The sequence below is a fragment of the Sparus aurata genome, chromosome 9 (assembly GCF_900880675.1).
Source record: "Sparus aurata chromosome 9, fSpaAur1.1, whole genome shotgun sequence".
In the NCBI taxonomy this organism is placed as follows: Eukaryota; Metazoa; Chordata; class Actinopteri; order Spariformes; family Sparidae; genus Sparus; species Sparus aurata.
This window is the reverse complement of record NC_044195.1, coordinates 25,990,030-26,015,139: the sequence shown is the minus strand read 5'-3', so window position 1 is coordinate 26,015,139 and position 25,110 is coordinate 25,990,030. Positions and strand designations below refer to the sequence as shown.

The following is a 25,110-nucleotide window of genomic DNA, read 5'->3' as shown; positions in this document are numbered from 1 at the left end:
TAACAACAATGAGCGCCATTAGTAAAAAATGTATTCAGGCAGCATTTGCGATCGCTGATATAAGGTCCTGTCAGGTCATACAGCCTCTAAAAACTCAGCAGTAAATAACCTTCCTTTGGTCCTGCCATCTTATACCGAGATGCATTCATACTACCTACATTCATAGCCTTTTCACTAGATCCCTAGTTTAACTTCATACATTCTTATCAAATATGCCAATATCCCATTATGTCGCATACATGAACATTTAAAATAAACTACAAAACAGCAGTATCAAGCCCAGATTTAACTTTCATTGATCACCAAGATTTATAGCTATCAGATAAATAGGGCCACAGAGGGAATGCATAGGGAATAAATATTGTTAAACTAAATCAGTCCAATATGTTCACAAGGCTTTGCAAGGATAATTTTGGGAAAATTTGGACTTTGATGGGTCAGGAAACAACAAACAAAACTAATAATTAAGTTATTACAAAATGATTTAAGGTTTATTACAGAAAAAATAACCTGTATCATTACTGTCAACATATGTGGATGATTTCTCTGACACATGAACCGAGGCTCAAGGATGCAATGTTTGCCATAGTCATGCTAAGTAAACAAGAATCAGACCAGGTCTGTGGGAGTGGGATTATCCAGAATTTACACCTGTACAATCTAACGCATGGGGCGGCTGTAGCTCAGTGGGTAGAGCTGGTGGACCAGTGATCGGAAGGTCGCTGGTTTGAATCCCCGGCACCCCTGGGGTGGGACTGAGCTACATGCCGAAGTATCCTTGAGCAAGATACTGAACCCCAGAATTGCTCCTGATGTGCAGTTGGCACCCTGTGGGGCCATCAGTAAGGGTCCTGCAATGAGCTGGCGACTCATTCAGGGTGTACCCTGGCCTTCGCCCATGAGTCGAACTGGATTTGGCCCCAGTAAGCCCTGCAACCCCTCAGGGGGATAAAAAGCGGCTACACTGAGACTGGTAGTAGTCAGGGAGATGAAACCGGCTCAACTTTATGACTGATACACTACTTCAGACCTTCAATATGACACATGTCACAACATAGTGACATCGCTGAAGGGCCCCAGTTGATACTGCTGAGCTGGGATACATGTAATCCACTGTCCAGACGGTACAGCCTGACCTTGATAGCGCTTGGATACATTTATCTACACAACACCAAAATCACAAGGGAAGCGTTGTGCACAGAGAGCAAGAATAAATGGAGGAACGGATGAAGAGGCCACTTGTTATGTGCAGTTTGAAGCAAGAGCACTGACAAGTGGTAAATTATGTATAGCGAGAGTAGTATGTGTGTATGGACAGCAAGTAAAAGGAAACAGAAATGCACTGTACATGGAGGCCCACAGGCAAAAACGTTTGTATTTCTAGTAAAAATAAAAAAACATATTTTTGATCTCCACGTGGATCTAATTAAGTTAGAAGATATAAGGGCGAGATTGACTGAGCTAAAGAGGTCATCACTTGCCACAACAAGCACCAGCCACATATTTGGTCCTTAAAAAAAGAAATAAACGGTTTGATCTTCGGTTTCAGTGAGGTGGCCAGGGGGACAACGGACATATGGTTGATATCCCAAACATTTTATTAATTAACAGCAGGTGTATCCAATTGTGAAAAGTGCTCAGCAATACATTTACACTTATCTAGTATTATGGCCACATAAGCAAACATGTATTCATTTGTATCTAGTTTTTCAACTCAAGCTTTTTAACAGGAGTGTAACTTGTCTGTTTTTCCCTGCTCTATTATCTGGAAGAGCCTTTGAATGCAACAGATCTTTTGAGATTTGGCTAAAGCTGAGGTTTTTCTACTTCAAACTGCAGTGTTAAGAATGTTTTTAAAAAAAGAAATAAGCATTACAACATTGCCTGTTAAAAAATTAGCTTGATAGCTAATTTGGAGCAAAATATGTGACATTACTGAAAAGTTATACAAGCCAGAAATTGCTATTAACTTCAGCTGCAATGTTTAAGCTAGCTAATGGTGAGTAAGGCTACAGCTTAATGATGTCGCTTTCATTGTTTAACATTTTAGTGAGGTTGAAATACAAACTGTCACTAACGTTAACCTTTAAAATTTTTCTAGAAGGTTTGCCTGTGAGTTTTTTAGCAGGCTGCGAGGTTTTAAACTGCAGCTGGGACACATCTTGGTTTGAGCTAACGTTAAGCTAACGTTTACATAACCTATGACAGCACTTAGCTGTTTGTTTTTTTTCTTTTAAACAAAGAAAACGTTAAGCTAACCTTACTGTTCGGTTTATTTCTCTGGTGAAGAAGTTGAGAGACTCCTTTGACCGTCACCAGAAGCATCTATTTCCCCTTGGTGGCAGCAAACATTAAAATAATGGCAGGTAGATCATTTGCATTAGTATCCAGCAGTTGTTTGACGGTTGCGCAGGGTCCACGCGCCCAGACGCAGCTCGCAATGCGGCAGTTGGTGGATGTGCAGGAGTTTGCCTAATCCAGTCGACAGAAGGTTGATAAATACCTTAAAATTAAGTATTTTGATGGAGTCCAGTTTCTTCTCAGGTATTGGTAAGATGGATGTCTAAATAGCCTACATAAATGCTTTGTAGAAGCCTACAAACCGTATGGCTAGCCACAGTGAAGTGCAACAACACAAGTGCAACACCCTCTTAAAGTCAAAGGTTAAGGCGACGCCCCTTCCGGGGGATACCGTTGCTGTAGGATCATATTTCAGAAAAAGTTTGTATAGTAGTGGAGAAAGACAAATATTCCGCTTGAATTGTGCCATGAGTTACACATATGATGTTTGTCTATTTAAAAGATCAGTTTTTCATGTTCAAAGTAAATATCATCTAGTTTTGTGTTAAACTGCTCAGTTAACTACATTGTCTCTGACATAGGTCACCTACACCAACATGGCTGCCAAAGGTGGTAAAAAAAGGTGAAAATCACAATAAATGTGGTCGTGTTGACAAGTGCAGTTATGTGAAAGGACATTTCATCTGTTCTGTGACCAAGCTAATATAGAAGAGCAGGTCTACCATGTTTAAGTCACAGGTTTTGGTGACAGTTCAACAAGACGACTTCACTAACAAGACTGTGTAAGGCTGTGTTTAATTATTTTATTATTTCTTATTGGTCATTTGTTTTATGACAAAGTGCAACTTTAGTGACTTTGAAAATTATCTTTTAAATTGACAAACATAATATGTGTGATGCATGAAAAAAATAAGACAGGGTCGAAAAATAATCGGTCTCTGATATAAAGTCCCATGGGGCAAATCAGAAGGGGCGTGACTTCGGCTCTCTACTATAATAGTAGCGTCCTGTCAGTAATCAAGTGTAACTAAGTACATTTACTCGAATATTGTATGAGAGCTGTACTTCATACAACACTGCCAACAGTAGCTATGTGTAAAAGGATGACAAAGTGCAACAATCCTTGATAGGATCAATAATGCAAAATGTTTATATCAAATTGTTAAAAGTGATATGTATCAAGAATGTATAGTTTTGTAAAGAATTAAAAGGATTTCTCTCAACAAACTGTTGACAACCACAAGCACTCTAACACTCTCTATAATGATATTAGGGATGCTCATTTAAAGCTGTAGTAACAAGCCTATTGGCTTTATTAGCATGATAAAAGGGACAAATGTAGTATGTATTTCTAATCACAGATGGTTTGATGTGTCAACATCTTGTGGGTATAATTCAATAATATTAGAAGATAATATCTCAAAGCCACCGAAATGAAATGTCGTTCAGTCAAGAATATTTCTATCTATTATACACCTGTAACAGTATTGGCGTTTCAGTGAAAACAAAAGCCTGAGAAACTGAGAATGTGGAAATAATTAACCGGTGTTTAGGGGGTCACAAAAGAGGATTCTAGATGACTAAAACCCACATGTGAACTGCACCTAAAATAAAAATGGGACTTTTTCATTGTCACTATAATGATAACGTTTTAGAATCCATAAGCACAAATCAAGAGGATTCACATAGAGTTGAAAAATGTTCCCTGTTGATTAAAACAATCATCTGGCTACACACACCAGTAACTATTGGAACACAGACCTTGCAAAAATTGAAAGGATTTAAAAGGAGAAAAAACAGTTGTGTAACAGTTGTTAAAGGTCAGAGGGTTGCAGGGTGCAAAGGGAAAATATGAATAATAGATACTTGTAAAATAATTATAGGATACACAGTAAAAAAGAAAAAAAAACACACTGAAGCAAAGCTGATCTTTTGGTCTGCTCAATGAAAGTAACTCACTAGAAACATATGAACGTGTATGTCTCTTTGCATTACTCATCTACCATGAATGTATTTTACATACGGCTTGTCTGTGTGTGTGTGTGTGTGTGTTACCTGTGCTCATACAGATTGTGCCACCGCATCACCCAGGTGCTTGAACACCTGTCCCCTCAGGCTACATGTCAAGATGAGAGACAGTAGCGCAGTGAAAAGTAGAGTATTCCCATCACATACATCTACTCCAATTTACCGAGACTTTACAGAGCCAGAGCGCCCATCAAACAAACAAAGATACGCAAGGCTTCACCCTCCAGTGTTAAAAGGGAGATATTTTGAGGTTGCTCTAAAATTCCTTTGATCTAGACGGGAGCAGCCCAAAATAAAAAAAAAAAGAGGCAAATGTGAACGTTGGTAGCAGAGAAGACGATCGGGGGAGGAGTGGAAGAAGAGATCAGGGGATTCTGAATGTGAAGCTAGAGTTGAAACACACGGTAGTTACACAACACAGCAAGATACCATTCATCCCTTTTTTGTTAAGATATCCATAGGGTCTTCCTCAGGATCCCAGTTAATATGTGTACAATATCCAAGCTTGCTATACTCCCAAAAGAACTGTTTTCTAAAGGCCTGCTACGCAACTACAGTCTGTAGGCTCCCACTTATAAACATCAAGGTTTTATACATGGGTAATGTCAAAAGCTTTTCAATGACTGTCTTCAAATATGTATCAGGCAATTACAATGGAACCTTTGATAGCTTCAAACATCTAAAAGTCCCCAAAATGAGGTTTAAACTGCTCTGAAATACAACTTGGATGGACAAATTGAATTTTCTATTTAACAATATTTAGCCCTCATGAACAACCAATTTCCTTTCACCAAAATATCAATACAACTGGGAGATTTGAGATTGAGGATCATGGGCAGATTCATGTTTATAGCTATTTGCAAAAGAAATGCCTGTTTTCACACCAAATCATTGTGTTTCACTTCACTTTACGAATAGAAGTAAAAAATGCTCTCGTTTCGCTCCAGTGTTGGTCTCAACAACCTCCTGAGTAAACCACAAGCACATTTCTAAGATGGCAAGCCAGTGACTGCAGTTCAAGACTGTGTTTCGACATTTGCATCAAGTGGATATTTTTTAAGAAGCCCTGAGGACATTTTCGAGCCCAATTTATGGTGCCTTAACACAGATAATTTGAACAGGATGATCTCAGGCCGTGTTTCTGGCGACAATACCGGATGTTTTTAGCGACCAAAACAAGTATTTTGATTCGAAACATGACCTTTGACTAAGCCTGACCAAGTGGGTTTTGTTTCGAAACCTACTCAGACCATAAGGACAGCGTTGTCACAAGATCAAAATTAAAATTTAACAAAAGAAATGTAATGCAACATAAGAAATGGTAAAGTTTGAAAATATCCGTCGTTTGCAGAAGCGTTCCTTGATTTATTCTAGTGATTATGTTGTGACAACACATCTGCCAAGCTTCTGCTGTTCTACACACAAAGTTTGGTGTATCTTTTCTGTGAAACAACTCTCAGGCACAGGAAGTAATGTAATATTCATCATCTGTTTGCCTATCATACTAAATAGTTTAAAGAGAACTGAGAACCAATACGACAGAATGTTCAAATGAAAATGCGACTGCAACAAGAACTTGCCTCATTGACAGAAAATACAAAGAGAAACACCCACGTTGCTTCATCGAGAGGTGATCTGAACAACCACGGGAATGATTGTGTGGCGCTAAAATTTGAGAAAAAAAACAAAAGCCCTTTATAACAAATGTAGGTGTGCTGTGGCAAGCAGGTAGCGAAGTATGATCTTTTGATATCCAAAACCATCCTCAGTGTCTTTGGAGATGAATCAAGCGATTCAAGGTTTCCAGGGTGTGATTCTTTACCGTGCTGAAAGCCAAAGGATGAAGGGAGTTTCATTCATCACTGAGGCTGAGGCTGATCTAATAAGCACTTCCTCCATGCACTTGCTGCACGACACATGAATGCACACACACACACACACACACACACACACACACACACACACATACACACACGCACAGCACGAGAATGTGAACAGGGTGAGAATGCAGTGTGAGAGCTCGGAAGTATGAGAACAAATGAATGAGCCTGGGTAAACCTCCCTTCCCTGTTGACTGTAGTGGGCTCATTTGTATGAGAGCTGCTGACTACACAGTATTATGTGTGTGGCCAGAGGGGGGCGGGGGAGAGACACTAGTATTTATATATGTTTGGAGTGTCTGTGATGCATTTGCATCAACGTACACCGCATGATTGTTTTGATTTCGTAGGGACGATCGTGTACACCCACGTAGATGCATCCTGAATAGTGCAGTGCAGCACATGGGCCTGTTACCTGGCAGCATTTAACACAAACCTCTTAAGGGTCAAATGTGAGAAATGTTAGGTATGTGTCTCTTCAGATGAAAGCGTGGGCTTAACAGCCACATGTACATGCATACATATAATTTCTATTATATAAGTGCGAAGCAAGTGTCTCTTGTTTATGTGTGTGTGTGTGGAGGAGGTGAAGGATGTGATTGCATGCTGGGGCTTCATGTCGTGCTTTCATGCACCCGTGGGGTCAGAAACCAGCTATGTGTGGAAGTACTGTATATGTGGTTTAACCTCTTAACCCAGCAGCAGGCATGTCAGTGAATTAGCCGTGGCATCAGCATCCTGCCTTAGGCTTGGTGGAAGAAAAAAAACGGGAGCAGACAAAATAGTCACGTGTATTACCACCCACGACACTGTAGTGTAACATGTCACTCTGACCCCACATGATCACTGAGAAGGAGCCACATACACACACAGTTGGATTTCAAAATAAAGTTGTGTGTGGGTTGAATAGCTGTTTACATTTCTACCGGCAGTTAATTCAAAACAGACTTAGTCGTCGTCTCATCCGTAGCTGTGAGCTTGCACAGTGGTTTGATACTGTATGTTAAAACTGAATCCATAAAAGAGTTAAAAATCAATTCTTGAATAATTCAAAAGGGGCACTGTGACCTTTGACGTCAGAGTAGGGTGAGACGACTCTAAAGATAAGATAAATGCTACCTTGGAAACTGGTTCTGACTAGATTTTGTTGTTTAGGCAGGAGGCAAGAAATCTAAGAAGAGCTTTACAGCTCCTGCTTCATGGCAGCCCAGTCGCCAGAATAAATGTTTGAACGTTTCTGCAGCCACTGAAACGTTCACATTTGTATGCCTCATAAGCTACGTACTATATTGACATTTATAAACAATGTGTCATATCACATTCCCATTGTTTTGTTCTGATTATCACATCGGGAGGTGGTTAAAATAGCTTTCTACTGACCTTCTTCGCCAGCAAAATAGGATAGATGATTTAAAAAAAAGAATTCAAAATGACAATGAGCTCAAATCAGGAGGCATGTCTGTGGCCCTTGCTATCTCCCATTACACAAGACAGAATTTATGTATTTATGCAAAATGAGATGAGTCACATTTGTTGGCTGAACATCACAGCAGCTATTTACAGTCAATCATAAGCACTGCTTCATCTGTAAAGACAATGGTTAAATGCTCTATTTTGATTACTACTGTATATTGAGATGTCCTTAAAATCAGTAAGGATGCATAAATGTAATGCTGAAGAAATAAGAAGAAATAAACAAACCAAAACAAACCTTCCAAAACATACTGTCTCTTATCTAATGAAAACACTGTCGCAAGGAGTCTTGTCGGCATATTCAAACTGAATTTCAAAAATAAAAAAAATACCATAAAGGACCCTCGGATCCTCTAACGAGTTACATTTCTACTATACAAGAACTCCAGCTTCTACATTCATCCTTTGGATTCTTTTAGAGAAACGTTCAGTTCATGAGGTTTGTCAAGTGCTTGTCAGGAGCACTTAAGAGCAAAGGGATCTGCTAACCACTCAGAGAGGCAGGAAAGAAACAGTATGTTGGTTTAACGCTTTGCAGCGCTGCAGTTCCAAGTGGATTGTTTTCCATAATAAAGTTCGTCCTCAGCAGTCTTAGTCATGCACTGAAACATTGTTTGCATTGTATTTCCTCATATTTTTCGCCACCGTGAAGTTCACAGAAAGGGTAACATAGTGTGTGAAAGATTTTATTACTAAAATAGATGTTTCCCTGCAGGCAGCAGGTTGAATGGCAAAGGAGAAGAAGAAGAAACAGAAGAAGGTCAGGTCGGGTCCAGACCTCGTGTGCCCCCTTATTTCTTGTATGGTAATCAATGGTGAGAGACAAATAATTGATTTTTGCCATGAGTCAAACATGTGGTGTTTGTCAGTGATGATTTTATAAGATACTTTTAGTACATTTGGTACATATGATGGTCAGTTGAGTTGCTCCGAAATCAATTGCCCTTTGGGAACAAGTTCAGTTAAAGTTGGAGTTGGCTCCACAGGTGCTCCACACTGATTTGTCCTAAATCCGCTTTTCCGAGGGAACGCACCTGGAGTGATGAGTCTCTGTTTGATCGGCACCTTAGTCAGTTTTGGGAGCTCGCTAATATACAGGACAGGCTCCTCAAGGTTTTGGTTACTGGTCTGGTGAGCTTTGAACCAGAAAAAGGCAAGTGTGTCTGAACAGTTTGCCTTCGCTCGCCTAGTATGACAAGTTCCACATTTTGGTGACTTGGACCAATAGGATTAAACAATCGTGCAAATGGAGAAACAAAGAGGAATGACGTTGTTTGCGCTGCAAGATGGAACTGTTATACAGAGGAAAGGTCACAGTCATCTATTCTTTTTATAAGCTTTCTTGAACAAAACACAGCCAGCCTCAAAGACAACGCTTCTACTGCTATGATTTCTAGGGTACAAAAATGCTGTGTAACACGTCTCTTCTCTAAGTCATGGCAATGATTTCTAATCACCTAATCTGACACATCTGAACAGATGGATTGTTTTTTACTCATCAAGAAAATCATGACATTTATTGTTTGGTGTGGGTCAACAGTGGATTTAAGATGAGTGATCTCCACAATTTTCTTTCTCCCCGAGGCGTGAACATTTAGTGTAGCCACGGAAACACAAGCGAAACGACAGTGTGAAAAACAGACAGAATGCTTTGGCGATGGAGCCTTTCAGGAAAATGTCGGGCCTTACAAAATTGCCTGGAGTGATTATCTGTCATAACATCCGTGGGCCTAATTTGAAAGGTAAAGACTCAATGAAAAGTTTGATGGTTTTTCTGTCAAACTAAATTCCCCCCGAAGTTTGTCCTCACGAGGAGCCGCGCACCACACAAAAGAGGAATTACGCAGCGGTTGATGAAGCACCTCCAAATGAAAACAGATTTCGGGAGAGGGAAGTGATGTGAAATTGAGTGAAATGAAGGGCTGTTGGAAAAGCTCACTCCATTATATTTGCACAGCATGAGGTGAGGCAGGCCGTCTGCCGGCACCAACAGACAGAATGGACCGAGCGTTTTGAAAGCCCACACAAAATCAAGAGGGGGCTATTTTTCTCTCTCAAACGCACACAGTAAAAAAATAACCCAGATCTGATAGAATAGTTCATGTTTGCCCAGCATCTTTGTGTAGTACAGATTTAATGCTGTTCTTCAGAACGCTTAAATTTTTTTTTGCTCACAGCCAGAAAAAATCCATCATGAAAGGCTATTTGGTCACATATTCTGCTGGTTTTTCATACTCTTGTATTGTGTTAGTGGGATTTCTCTAATATGAATTTGAAAAAAAAGTGAGTAAGGAAAGATGACACGTGTGCTACACACACTGCACTTTGTGAAAACCGCCCTGCTCTGTCGCACTCGTGTGCAGTTTGCTCAACATTTCTCCTCTCATATTGCGTTTTCCCCGTCTTCTCAGCCTGACATCAGCTCCTCCTTAATTGATCCCACACAGGGGCTTCTGACAGGCAGTTGACACATGGTAATGTGAGGAGACTGGCTGGAAGTCAACCCACTGAATCATCACAACCTTGGAGATCTTGCGCGGTCTCCAGCGAGGGGAGTTAGGTGATGTCATCTATACAAGCCCATGTATCACACTGTCAGAGGGAAGAGACTGGGGGAGGCACCCTTACTTGTAAACTCTTTACTTTGACCAAGAGAAAAATGTTTTCTTCAGCAAAATACAGCACCTGACCAAATTAATAATACTGTTTATGATTTCAGCCTTTCATCACTATCATTGTCTTAAAGTGGAGAAAATGTATGTGACATTATAAATATATATATCTGAAAAATACAAATTTGAGATGCTAATGAAAAAAAATAGATCAGATTTATAATTGGTCGAATAATAGAATAATAGGAGATGGTGGGGGTGTATTGATAGGTCATGAACAGGGCTTTCACCAGCAAGGCCAGACATCCTGTGTGTAACCAATTGCCAACACTGCTTTTTTTAAAAAAAAAAAAGTTACGTAACATAAATTACTGATATGACGTGACTGAACATAGTTATTTTAACTCAAACTATCTTTTCCTAAAGCTATCCAAGTCGTATTTGTGCCTAAACCGAACCAAATTGTGACTATTTCACATTATTAAGAGTCCAAAAGTCAAAATGTGTCATATGTGTATATTTGCCAGCAAGCTTTTTTTTTTTTTGAAAATCTCATTGAAGATTGTTTTCAGGATTTACTCATGTCTGATTTTCTGATTTAATGAACACGGAAAACAATATTTTAACAGTGGAACCCTAATTTGAAATGTGATTGTTCTGGTGTTGTGGGTAATCGTACATTCCTCTTTTGAGATTAATTATTTACTAAAAGAGATTACAAATGTAAATGGGGTCAAGTTGTCCCAGCAGTGTACTTTTTTAACAAGCCCCACATTCCAAAATATTAAAAACACTTAAAAAACTAATTGAGGTTAGATATGAAATTTCAATTGCAGAGAGACCACCTGTACAAGCACCATTAACCCATTTTCTCCAACGTTAAAAACGCCTCATGTTTTCATGACAAGTAACTTTAGGTGGTTATCAAATAGTGATTGCTCTCTCTGTGAAGCAGATGCGCAAATTGGTGCTGATGTTGTTATATCATCACAGATCCTTTGTGGATGTTTGGGCATAAAAAGTCTAAATTTGACACTGAAGATCATCATCTTATTCTAAAACGACTATAAATATGCATGGATTGCATCCAGCTATTTGCATTTGAAAGAATACAGGCATAAGTGCTGTGTGGCTTCACACTGCTGCATAGGACCACTCGTACACCTGACTGTCAAAACATCCAGGCGTAGTTAGCTCCACTTCTGCATTAAATTAAGTCAAAAAGCGGAGCTGCACTTAAGCGCACGCTCACGTATTTACTTCACATCGGCTTACATTTGTCTGGGACAATGAGAATATTCAAAAATTCCAATTAATGGGATTGGAAGCATGTTCTTCACAGCGACAACTAGGACTTAATAAATATGGAAATCATCACTTTTCATTGATTGAAATTCAATAGCCAGTACTCCATTTGAGAGAGGTGATGGGATGAAAAAATGGAATGGCACATGGAATATGAATGAAGTCAGATGAGGTAAAGACTTCCCGGAATGCAAATGACAGTCATCATGAAAGACACTGGCGATAATTAGCATCAAACATCTGGCTGTTAGTGGCACTCCAACTGTGAAGAGCTCATATTTTCACATATACAGGTTGTACATAGCCTTTTCTTTAATTCAGTGCCCTCTTTCTTTTGAGAAGCTGACTTCTGTCAGATTTTAAACCTGCTCAACGTGCTTGTGTTGATCTGATGAACTTTTGCATACAGTTGCCCATTTACTGTACACATGCAGAAGATACAGAGAAAAACCCACATTCATTTGGGGTTGTGCTTGTGTCCATGTGATGAATGTAAGTGTAATATCCGCTATCCTTGTAGTTTTGGGTCTCAACTAGCTCCTCGGGGGAAATGTGTGGCTCTATAAGTTCATGTCTGCTGCGGTGAGAATGAACTGAAACAGTGAAGTTGCTGGTTGAATACCAAAACAGTGGGCTTAAAGACAGTAAAAAGGAACGCTAAGAAGAACTGCAGTGTCGGTTGATGATTCCTGTCTCGTTCGCTACAAGTGAGCGCTGTTACATACAAGCGTCCGTGATCACCAGCCGACTTACCTGGATGAAATGTTGCCAGTTAACGTTTCTGCAGACCACTGACATGTTGACGCTATATTATCACCTTCACATGACTTGTATGTAACCTGACTGTCATAAGGGGAGGTGGATGGGATGGTGGGGTTGCAGGCAAGAAGACTGCCAAGCCAGAGCTCTCAGTTAAAGAGCGTGTTTCAACATTTACAACTGTGAAACCACCAGATACATTTGATGGAGAGTCTATAGACCTCAGTACAATTTCCAGCCGTGTTTGTTGCACAAAAAACATCTGTTTTTGTGTATTTTCTAATGCAGTCTCTCTGAAGATAACCTTATGTTGAAGAGAAAGACTGAAAATTACTTTAAACTAAGCTATCAGTGAAACCAAATAAAGAACAATAACCATCAGCCGTAATTCTACAGTTAAATTGATGCATTATTTTGTCTCCTCCCTGCAGAGATCAATATCCCCAACAGAAGAACCTTAAATTATCTGAGGCCTGCATTCAGCTAGTTGCTGACTCAGGTCTTTGCTTCCTGCAGAGTGTTTCGCTTGGCACGCCACAAACTTTGTGCTCCATCTCCCCTCAGAAGTGCTCTACGATTGAGACATCTGGAGACTGCGGTGACGTGCTGCGTGCCGGAAATATCTATAGGGGCGTTAAGGATACACACTGGTCTGCAAGAATGTTTACATCCTGCGTGCATTGCAGTCATATGAGGCTCTGCTGTAAGCACAAGCATGCGTCATTACACCACCATCAGCAGTAGCTTGTAGCAGTCACACAAGATGGGACGGATCCATGATTCAAGCTGTTTACACCGAGTCCTGATCCTGTCATCAGCATGGGGCTCCAGAGATCAAGATTTGTGAGATTGTGCAATGTTTTTCTGCTGTTCAGTCGTACATGTTTGATGAGCATGTCCCTATTGTGGGGTTTTCTAACAGTAAGACAGCCCAATTTGGCTTCTGTTGAATCAGCCCTTTCTTCGAAACATTTTCCAGACAACCTGAGCTGTTATTTGCACAGTTGTCGTTTTTGAGCAAGTCTGAGCAAAAACAACCCTTTTTAGAGAGAAGCCAAATATTCTCAAAGACAATCAAATTGTCTTTATCTGCGTTGTGTGAGCCAACTTTGACTGGCTAGAATTCTTAAAACTAGTTTAACAATCTGGCTACTGAAAGACCGAAATGAGCCAAGTTTAAGCAGGTTGTGCTTCTTACACGCAGTCGAAAGCCAGTTGTTTAAAAAAGAAAATGTGTTTTAGTCTCTCGAATGAGCTGACATTGGGATGATACCTAAACACCTTTTTAGCAGAAACAGCTTGTGTGTTTTCACCTACTTACAGTGAGTGTTCTCTTTTTCCATTCTCTGTAATCTCCATGTGAGAACACATCGTGCCCTTCTGGGTCTGCAAGCTTTTTATAGAAGAAATTACAGCATCCATCCCTCAAAGTTCACCAGCTCGTGTCAACAGTTTCTCTAAACTAATGGAGAGCACATTCACCCATGTTTTGGTCTCTCTGTGTTTGAGTTGCCGCTCTGTAGTATTTTTGCCAGAGGGAAAGTAGATTTAGATTGTCTGCTCATGTTTTACTTCTGTGTGACATGATCGTTTGAAGAGTTTTGTGTCGGAACCACCTCTGCTTTTTGGGATTGACTAGAAACAATCGTGTTTAAAGCTAAATCAACCCATTATGGGCTGTTGTGGAAGAAAAACGATATAAAAAGGTTGTAGGCAAAAGTATGAAATCAATTTGGTTTAAAAGAGAAGCGCTCTGTCCGCTCTGTAAGCCTGGAAACTGTCAGCATCATGCTTCATGGGGAAAGCAAGCCAGTTAATAAATAAAGCCTGTTTGGCCTCAGCCTTCATTTATCCTCCTGCCTTCCTTCTGTCCGCCTCTTTAGCTCTATTACATCATAACACCAACACATGTCCAACATGTCCAACCTGCGTCGCGTGAGAGAGACTGTTGAAACATCATACAGTGATAACATTTCTGACGTATGCTATAAAAGAACAAATAACACAGTTGATTAGGTGAGTGCTGTTTGTTCACGGGAGTCTGTCTTGACTACTCAATTACCAGAATGAATTTTGGCAATATACAGTCCTGCAAACCACAGATATGTTTAAACTTTACATTTCTTCATGTTGCAACATTATGTTTCTTTAGACGCAGTTTTCTGTTTTTAGTTGTGACAACACTGTGCTGATGATCTGGTTTGGTTTAGGCCCAAATACCACTTGGTTAGGGCTGGGAACGCTTCCAGATGTTGTGATAATCCTGTACTTATGTTCTAGTTTTGTTTAGGCACGGAAAGTTTGGAAAAACTCATGTCTTAACTTTAAACCGTCATGGTTTTGGTTTGCGGTTAGTTATGTCCTGTTTTATTTTGTAGTTATATCCTCTCTACTTCCTGCTCACTTGTGTTCCCAGTGTTCTGTTTCCCTCCAGTGTTCCTGCGCTCCTCCTCAGTCTGATTCCCCTCAAACACCTGTCTCACATCAGCCTTGTTAGCACTGCCCTGTTCTCAGCGTCTCTCTGCCTGCACCTCGTCCCCTCATTAGTTTAGTTTGTGTTTAAGCCCGTGTTGTTCCCTCACTCTTTGCTGGTTCATCTGATTTCCTCCATCTCCTGTGCTCCTGTGCCGGTTCCCCTGTCTTTGTGTTTTCCCAGCATTCCTGATTTGTGTCTCGTGGTTTTCTGCTTTTTGTCCTCAGTTTTTGTATTACATTGGTCATTTTCCTTCGCCTGCCTTTTTGTTGCCAGGTTTTGTTGCCTGCTATTTTACTGTTCACACTTTCGGATTTTTGGATTCAGACTGCAGTGTTACGGCTCACCTTTTGTTCTTTTATCTTCCTGCCTCTATGTGTGTCCTGAATGTGGATCTATTTTTGTGAAAACCTGGCAGAAATACCTGTTTTGTTCACAAGAGACACGGCTGGAATGGTCAAGATGTCTTGTCATAAATGTCCGGTTTTGTCTCCACGAACATGACTGGAAATCACCTCAAGGACTCCTTAAAATGTCCAGTTCAACAAATGTTGAACCTTTGTGTTTCCTCATATACATTATCAAGTGTTTTCACACTTACAAATGTTGAAACACAATCCTGAACCGTGGTCACTGGCTTGGCAGCCTCCAACTACCAACATTTTATCCTAGCGACTGGCCGTTTCTTATGAAGTTAAGTGATTTATCATGAACATAAAGACCTTCTTATTGTGTTAATTTAATTACCTACCAACACAACACACTCCAGTCCAATCTCTCTCCCTCTCTCCATCTGTTTCCATGACTTTCTCTGAACTCGTGCTGCTGTAAACTGAAATGAACGTATAGATTCAATGAGGCTCTCAGCCAGCTGGGTCCCTCCCAACTCCACTCCTTCGTCACTTCGGTCTGAGTGAGATTTCGCCAGAACCTTGTTTCAGCACCTCAACGCTGCTCACTACAAACACAAAAAGGTACTGTGCAATCCAAACAAGACACGAGTTGTTGCGTCTTCCCACACTGCACAGCGAGGACAGAAGTCACGACTAACTTTGAGAAGTTAACCCAAGATGCCAAACCCTCCCACACATACAGCGCCAGCGCACAGATTTGTATCCCTGTGAGGATCCAATCAAATAATATTTGAGGAAATGAATGGAAAATTGCCGCGTCTTTCTCTCCGCTGTGTTCATGTCGAATGTTGAACCAGTCTAGCGTGAGGGCTGTGTGCGCACCTATTCGCGTTTTATTCAACACCTCTACATTTAAATTCAATTTTCAAGCTGACTGGGTACAAATCAGACTCTCCTGTGTATGCTATGCACATAACTTGTTTCTTAAATGAGTGAGGAGAAAGGTCATGGGAGACATATTGTTCTCTGTCTTCATCCCACACGAGAAAGCTGCATCTCCTTTAGATGAGGAGAGTGACACAGCTGCCAAGCAAAAAATGTTGGCATTTTTACGTTTATGCAAAGCGCGGATGCATAGGAGGAGGAGGGGATGATGGTGTCGTCACAGCTATCCATGACGACTGCCAAGCCAGAGACCACTGACTGTGACAGCGTTTTAACATTTGTAAGTGTGAAACCACTGGATAATTTTTGTTGGGAAATTGGGACATTTTTCAGCCTTGTTACTGGCAACAAAATCCGATATTTGCAAACGAGATGTAGGGACAGTTTCCACTCATGTTTCAGGCAACAAAACCGAAAGTTTATGGCGAGGCATTGGGATATTTTTTAGCTGTGTTTGAGGCAACAAAACTAAGTATTTGTGATAAGACATCTGGACATTTTCAAGTTTTGATTGTGGTGACAGAACCAGATAGGAAGCCACCATGTTTGAATGCATTAATGTATTGTGAAGAACTAAGTTACTGTCAGAACCACACAAAGCTCAGTCTCTTGATTGTGAAAAAAAATTAGAGCCACGACGTTAACCGCAGACTGTTTCCCCCGAGATGTCATTTACTTACACTGGTTGGTCACACCTTGCACTTACTTGCTGTAAAACCTGCCAGTTGCTTTTCTCCAGCTTAAATAAACACTTTCATTGACTTTCTCTCAACAAGAGTGTTATGTAGCTGGAGCTGCAGCCGGTCGCCAGAATAAAATGCTGGTGAGCCGGCTGCCAAGCCAGCGACCGCAGTTTGAGCATGCCTTCCAACATTCCCAAGTGTGAAACTACTGGATGTTTTCTGACAAGGGACCTTCAGCGTTTGTAATCGACAGCGCTTGAGATTTTTAAAGAGACCTCTGGACAATTTCTGACTTTGTTAGTCGCAACAAAACCAGGTATTTTAAGCCAGAACACAATCTTTTCCTAACCCTAACCATTTGGTTTCTGTGCCTAAACCCAACCAGAGCATGAGCACAGCCGTGTCTCTATCCTGCTGATTGAATTGGAGAGATGACTAAGCAGACTCCCTCGCACTCTCAGTCTTCCGTCCATTAAAATACTTGACTAGAATTTACTTTCAGATCATGTTTCATAGTTTTAAGCTTGTTTTTAAAGCTCCACCTGGGCTGAGAATTATCATCAAGCATGAGGAAGCCACAGTAATGCCTCCGAATGTATCTTTACCAAAGGATGTGGGATTGACGGGCTGCCTATAATGGACAATCTAACGGACAAATCGTATATAAAACCTCTCCACCCCGCTTTGAACCACGCCTGCACTCCATTCTCAAAGAAACTGACGGACATAACTGGTGCAGCTACACTACCTCTTCCTCCCTCTCCCCATCACTCACTCCCTCTCACAGACACAGGCGCACAGTACAACCTGCACCTGCACACACTTTAATAATAAAAAAAAAACACTGGGGGGAAATGCGATGGTGATGGTGGGGATGGAGGGCATACTTGTGCACTCATGGCTTTTTCATGAGGAGTTTGATTTAGTGGCCAATGCATTAAGCCGCCCGCTGATGGAGGAGCAGCTTCCTGCATGGGACCAGGCAATCACACTGTTCTGTTCTGTTTTTTTTTTCCAGCACTTTCTCCTCCCTGTCTGCCCGCCTGCCTGCCTGCCTGCCTACCGAGGGTGCTCTGCAGCATCCTTTTCAGCTTGTGAATCAAACCTCCCTCCCTCTCCCTCTTTCCACCACTGTCCCTCTGCCCAATGATAATATAGCTCCGCAAACAACCCGGTTTCTCTCGGGTTCCCAATGAATTATTCACAGCCGTATCCAGAATTCACCCCGTTTTTCTTTTAAGGGTGAGGAAATAATCGCTGCAGTCAGCTCCAAAAAAAAAAAAAAAATGCATCCAGAGAGGGCTGCAATGGGCGGCAGAGGCTGCTATAAATACCCCCACCTCCCTTCTCCTCCTCCTCCTCCTCCACCACCACCCCCCTCCTTCAACCATCATCCCTCCCTCCTCCTCGGCGAAAAAGCACAACAGCTAGGACAGTACTGCAGGGTCCCTCCGCTGGCTTTGCTGTGCACTTTTCTCTCTCTCTCTCTTTTTTTTATGCAAGGGAGGGACACCAGTTATGTCATCGCTCCTACACCACCCGTGCCTGCTTGCTTTGCGCGCTGATGCAACCAGGAAAGGCTGCTATCAATCGACTTTCTTGGGATTGTTTATATTGTGTGTGTGTGTGTGTGTGTGTGTGTGTGTGTAGGCTACAGCAGCCTGTGCAGCATGCTGATGATGACGGGGCGCATGTACTGCTGGTGGTGGGAGCTGGAGTGTGCCCAAAACCCGCGCACAGGCGCACACACGCCGTCCTCACACACACGTGTCCGCGGGGGCTGAGCTTTTATTGTCTGCACGGAAAAAAAAATGGGGTGACTAATGGAACAATTATTTGTCCGCCAAGACACCGCAAACAAACAAACCAAAAAAAATCTGATCGTAAGGTTGATGAGAGCGACGCGCTTTTATTTGTCTGGCGAGGCTTTGGAGGCGTCTGACTGCTGGTTGGCCGACAATTACCTCCACTCTCCGGAGGACTGGAGACGAGGTGGTGCTGAAGTTTTAACACAAGGGGAACAAACAGCACCACAACTCTCCCCAAATCCAACTTTCCACTGCATCTACATCTTGACACAGCGTGTCTAAAAGCGTCATATTTGTGCGTAACGATGTGAAAAAGCCAGAATAGAAGCGCCGTGGAGCTCAGTCCGCTCAGATGTCAGCGGCCTAGATCCCGAACAGCCCTCTTACCTTACACAGCTGAAAGTTTTCCGACACCAGCGTCTCCTGGACGTCGATCTCTCTGGGAGTTGGCGCCGCGGTGGGAGTCCCGGCCGCGCTGCCGCACGATGGAGATCCCATAGTCCCTCCCGGGGAGGAGGTGGTCAGACCGTCCAACACCTTCCGAAACTTCTTCATGTTACTACCTTGCTTGTGTGTATTTTAAGCAGAGGGACAGAGAGTCAGACGAACACTCTTCTTTCTGTGCAGTTCCCGGAGGTCCCGGTCTCCTCTCCTCGGACGCAAGAATGCGAGGAAAGAAAACGTCGCTTCCTGCAGCAGTTGCGGGGCAAAATGAAACAAACAAACAAACAAACAAACAAAAACAAAACAAACAAAAAAACAGAGCCACCACCCTCTCTGTCTCTCCCTTAGGTGCAATTTAAAAAGTCACAGAGGCACCTCATCTTGCTCTCTGGCTGCCTGTCCACGAGAAATAACAACGCGTCCTGACGTGAGGATTACAGCCAATGTTGCAGATGCGGGTCGCCTATCTCATATCAGAAGCATCGCTGCTGAAACTACTCAACTTCATCCTCCTGCTGCATCCTCAAGTCACATTCGCTCCCGGGCTCGGAGAGAGATCCCGCACCTCCTCAACATAATCAGGGGAAGCGAGCAGGGAGATGGAAAAGAAGAGGAACTTGGAGCCGGTCAATCCACTCTTCTCTTCTCCCCCCCCCCTCTCCCTCTCTCTCTCTCTCTCTCTCTCTCTCTCTCCACAAGCACTTTCACAGCACAGTGGTTGCCAGTAACAGGAAGAAGAGAAAGGAGGTGGTGGTGGTGGTGGGGGGTGGAAAACAGGCTGGGAGACGCAGAGGCAATGCAGTTAAACGCGGTGTGAGTCCACAGTCAGGCCGGAAAGCGAGACAAGTCAACCATCGAGGAGGAGGAAGGAGGAAGGAGGAGGAGGTGTTGCGCGTCGGCGGCGTGAGCTGGGGGTGAATCTGCGGATGGACGCGAGGAGGATTTGTGGAAAAGATCATCCAGCTGCGCTTCAGTCCAGAGACGGAGAGACGGAGGAGCTGTCCGCGGTGCTGAAAAACCATCAGCCGCCAGCCCCGCCCCCCTCCACCCAGCTCTCTCTCTCTCTCTCTCTCTCTCTCTCTCTCTCCCCCCCCCCCCTCTCTCTCTCTCTCTCTCTCTCGACAACCATTGGATGATGACAGCTCTGAATCAAATCTGCTGAAATTTTAAGGAATAGTTCACCCCAAAAAATGTGATAAAAACAAACAAAGAGGCAGAGAGGTAATGAGAGGTAGAGGAATACCTAAGACGTTGCGTGGTGTTTTTGTTAAAGCTCTTCATGACTTCTGCCGCCGCGCTGTGGTTTTGTGTTAACCGCTTTCCATTTGCAGCTGTTTATTTGCTGCCGGATCGCTTGTCTTCTCCCTACAACGAGATCTGCACAGTGGGAGATAATGGCCATCCGCTGCCAGCTAAGAAAAGAAATAAATCTGAACTATTCCTTCAAACAAAATGATTTTTAAATTGTTTTAATTCAAGGTTCATTTGGATGATAGAATGCATGCTGTGGTGTTTGGGATGGTAATGAAGCCCGGTGGTACGGCAGCGGATACTTCTGTATCTCTTGTCCGATGACAGCAGGGCTGAGGTGCATGTTGTATTTTAGTATCCTTAGTATCACTGATGCTCTGGGCGGTTTTAATCACCCCCTTTAGAGCCTTCCCCCTTCCCTGGCCGTGCATAAACCATGCCAGATTGTTAAAGTTGACACAGGAACTCAGCTCCCGTCATGGTTTGGGTTTTTGGTTTGGTTGTTTCCCTGTTTTATTTTGGGAAATATATCCTCATGAGTCGTATTTTGCTTTCCACTTCTCGTCTTCGTGTTTTTTCCTTCCACCATTTTGACCGCCCTTTTAGTTTCACCTGTGCGTCTCCCCTCTCTCAATTGTTGAGTTCATCTGTATCAGTCCTCACTTCAGTCCTGGCTTTCTCGTCTATTCTCTGTTCCCTTTTCCTGTGCGGTATCAATGGTCCTTTGCTCCTCGCGTATCCTAAAGGTTTTGTTCCCCGTCATTTTCTGGTTTGTTCTTTGTTTTTGCATTCTTACATTTATCTTGGAGTATCTTTATTGGCTGCATTTAGTTTTACCACATTGTTTATGCATTAGGGTCCTCAGTTTGCAAACACCTTAGTTTTTTGCCCTTAAGAAGAAGAACCTTTTCAGGTGTTTTTTTTTGTTTGTACCAGGGTGGCAGTGGTTTGCAACTTCTGTTCTCTGAATGCACCACAGCTGTTAACACCTCACACCACTGCTCCGGGGTGCTGTCTAAAAAAAAAACGTCTTCGACTTCAGAACAGCTGTCCTAAAAGCACTCAGAAAGTCATACCTGCTCGTTCACGCAAATTTAATTTTATCAGTGTTAATTGAGGTATTTCATACTTTCATGTTCCTGTTTACTTTGTGTAAACCATCATATGAATTTACCCTTTATTACATCGGGTGAGTCCCATTATTAATGGTTACGTAAGAGTCAATGGTCAATCGTGGATAAAAATACACTAATAGTAAAACAATCCAAAAAATATTGTGAGGGTAATAATTACATGTAATGATTACAAATAGGCACAACTGAAATCTATCCTGGGTTTTGGCTAGATTTCTAAACTGACCCATTGGAATGCCAAGCTTCAAATACACCGCAATTTATTCTAAATGTCAGGTAGAAAAGAATCTAAAAGCTGAGTGTTGCTGTTATCAAAGGTGGAACAATGCACTATATTTACTTACCCGCCTCCAGATTATTATTAAATCCACTGAGAGAGAAATCCACAAATGTGTCACAGTGCAAACAAATTTGATTAAAACACAACTTCCAACCCAATGTTCTGCAAACCACGGATGTTGTAAGTTTACATTACTCTGTGTTGCAATTTATTGTTTCTTTTTGTTTATTTTCAGATTTTATGTTTTGACAGCGCAGCCCATGATCTCGTTACGTTTAGGGACAACAAAAAGCACGTGGTTAGGTTTAGGAAAATAACCTGTTTTGGCTTCAAATAACTGGTTTTGTAGCCACAAACATGGATGAGACGTCTTTTCTTTTTATCACCAAACACAGCTGGAGTTTGTCCAGATGTCTCCTTAAAGATATCCAGCAGTGTCATGCATCCTTATGCTGGAACGCAGTCTCAAAGGCCTGTCAGTCTTCTCACCAACATTTTATTCTGACAACTGGGCTGCATAACACATGTGTTTAGACGAGTTTTATGGAAATATTTGTTCAAAAAACTCTAAAGAAACACGCTGGAAAGCGATCGATAGGTTTGACTGCAGGTAAATACAAGGTTGAACCGACCGGTGTGAGTAAATACTGACTGAATGTTCTATGTGGGTGAAACAGCCTTTGGGCAAGGTCGTGGTAAGAATCCTGATGTACAACGAAGAAACTGAGCTGAGCGGTTCTCAAAATCTGCTATTATTCCTGTTTTCTTACATTTCATACATTTCAGGTTGTTTGCCACGACCCAATAATGGAACAAAACAGTGCTCCGCATGTTTAATCAACCGACGAGAAAGTGTACTTTACATTATTGCCACAAACCTTCTCCAAAGCCTGTCGTTAGTGTTCGGATTGCTCTCGTTCCTTCCAGGCTGCTATTGATTTCTGTCCATTTCAGAATATTATTAAAACTAGCTTTAAGAAAGACAGCTTTGTTCACCGCCAGTTTCTCACTTTAATTACCGTCCGAGTTAAATTATGGTTGACTGGCACTTTGGTTGCCAACAAAGACTGTTTTCAAAACAAGTTTTTTGGCAGCTGGCATCAGCCACCGAAAAAAAAACACAAAACATTAATGCACTATGTTGTCAGAAAATCAAACTCTGGGAAAGATTAAACAGACACGGATGTCATGAAAGCTGTAATGTGAATTTTAAACAAGGTTCACTTTTTGGTCTGGAGAGCAGAGCATCACTGAACCTCCGCCAACACGAAGACTCACCAGAACAGTGCCTGCAGGTAGCAGATACACAGATAATAAGTAAATAAATAAATAAATAAAGCTGACTGTGCAGAACTCTACCATTTATGAGGCTGCGCTTGATGCTGGAAAAATGCCAGAATTCAATGTATTACAGTTACAAAGCATAAAAAAAAAGAAAAAAAGTGAAACCAAAGACTAGATCAAAAGACATCATAAAGCATAATCACCTCATCTGAATGCTCAGGACCAGTGATATTGCATAAGGAGTTACGTCAGCAGCCCACACCCCCTGGCAATATGTGATGTTATCGAGTCAGAGCACAGCACACATGGTCTGGCCTATTCTCCAATCTCAGATAAGAAGATAAAAAGACTACTCCGTGTGGCTCGTGAAACTAATGCCGTCCGCGGAGCTGACAGGGGCGCACACTTTGCAGATGTGCTGGCGTCAACGTCCGTTTGAGTCTCTGCACTTGGGTCTTCCTCTAAAACCTTTAAGATGTGTCTGCTTACAGTAAGAGGTTTCTTGATAGTATGAGAAATGAACCAAAAAGAATTCCAATATTTCCTTGAGCAACACGGGACTCACACACTTATAAAAACAGCAAAGGCTCTGAAACTGCAGGGCACAGAGGGGGGGGCAGACTTTAATCTTCCTGCTCTAACCGGGCAAACTGGATTACTTTCACATTTACTTTCGCCTATGAGGCTCTCTTTGCTTGGCTTTAAATTGTGGTCATTTGAGTGTGCCGACGGGCGGATCCCTGCTGGGGAGGTAGAATGGGTACATGTGGAAAGCAGACCAAATTAACTGTGTGATTATGAGCTTTTAAAAAACGTGGCATGTATAGAAAAACAACTAAATCTGCTCTAGTTGTAAAGAAAGAGCCTGATGGTCCACTTATCAAGCAACAGCACATTAAATTCTAGTAAAAACATAATAAACTAAAACGGTCCTTATGTTCCTTTAGCAGCTCTATGTGTTTGCTTTGGCGCATCAGGACCACTGACTGTATAAAACATGGATGGCACTTTAAGGTCTTTGAAAAGTGAAACCAATGCAGAAGAGCCCTAAAGCGGCATCCAGCAGACATTGATAGTGGAGCCCGACCAGTTTTTGGGTGTGATGCCGATGCTGGGGTAAAATGTTCCAGTGTACACACATTTTTTTTCCAGTCTTACCTCTAAAATATGAACTGGAGGCAGGATATTTTACAGTTTGAAGGTCCTATTTGAAGGAAATTAATCATTCCCAACTCGAGCTTGAAGGTCACGTCAGACACCATTCAAAAGCGAGACCCAGAAATCAACTTTTCTTACAAATAGGACCTTAAAAATCACCCCGTCACTCTCTGCACTGCGTTCTGTAAAACCAAAATGTTTTCATATCAGCCGAAATCGACATTGTATGCAGAAATAACTGTGATAGGCCAATATCTATCAACTGATATAACGGTCAGGCTGTAATCACTAGTTTCAGGTCTTCTTCAATACAGCATTATGTTCATTTCGTAAGCTATAATCCCATTTAGAGTGAAATACAGATACACATGGTGGTGCTTTAAGCCTTGGTTGTCTTATGATGGACGAGCAGTAAGATCCAATCAGGACGTCATCCTCACATCCACCCCGTCGTCCAAATATGGCAACATCAGGCTCCAAAAATCAAGATAGCGCAGGGCTGTGATGCCAAACTATAGGCTTCAAAACAGTTGTCCAGAAACCGCCCGGTGACATCACGATGGGTTTACACTCAGTCAGGAGCCCGACAGTTCAAGGCCGTCCTGACTGACATTTACAATCACTGAACATCGCAGCCTTAATCAATAGTCATTTTACGACTGTGCTTGGCCTTGACGTGTGTGTGTGTGTGTGTGTGTGTGTGTGTGTGTGTGAGCGCACGCAATTCCCTTCTGTGCGAAAATCATTTGGACGGACTTTTAATTACATCTGTTCTTAAAAGTTAATCCACCTCCGCAAATCATCTCTGAGATGAAGCCGACTGAACAGCGGGCCCGTACTCCCCCGACACAGAGGTCAATTGTGGAAGAATTGTTCAAACTTGCCCTCCTGCCTCAATCAGTGGTGAGTTATAATTATGAAAATGGGCTTTAAAATATCC

General features: G+C 42.0%; 1 protein-coding gene across 15 annotated transcripts in view; it reads right to left on the bottom strand.

Annotated features, from left to right (window-relative positions):
* Positions 1 to 20,118, bottom strand: part of stxbp5l (syntaxin binding protein 5L) — a 144,069-nt gene extending 123,951 nt beyond the window's left edge. For 8 of the 15 annotated variants that reach the window (XM_030428851.1, XM_030428854.1, XM_030428852.1 and 5 more), the window contains exon 1: positions 19,008 to 20,118. In XM_030428851.1, coding sequence (XP_030284711.1) covers positions 19,008 to 19,175 — 168 coding nt within the window. In that variant the 5' untranslated portion in view covers positions 19,176 to 20,118. The remainder of the gene's footprint in view (positions 1 to 19,007) is intronic. The other 7 variants (XM_030428861.1, XM_030428862.1, XM_030428864.1 and 4 more) reach the window with 1 other exon arrangement.
* Between the last annotated feature and the right edge of the window lie 4,992 nt (positions 20,119 to 25,110).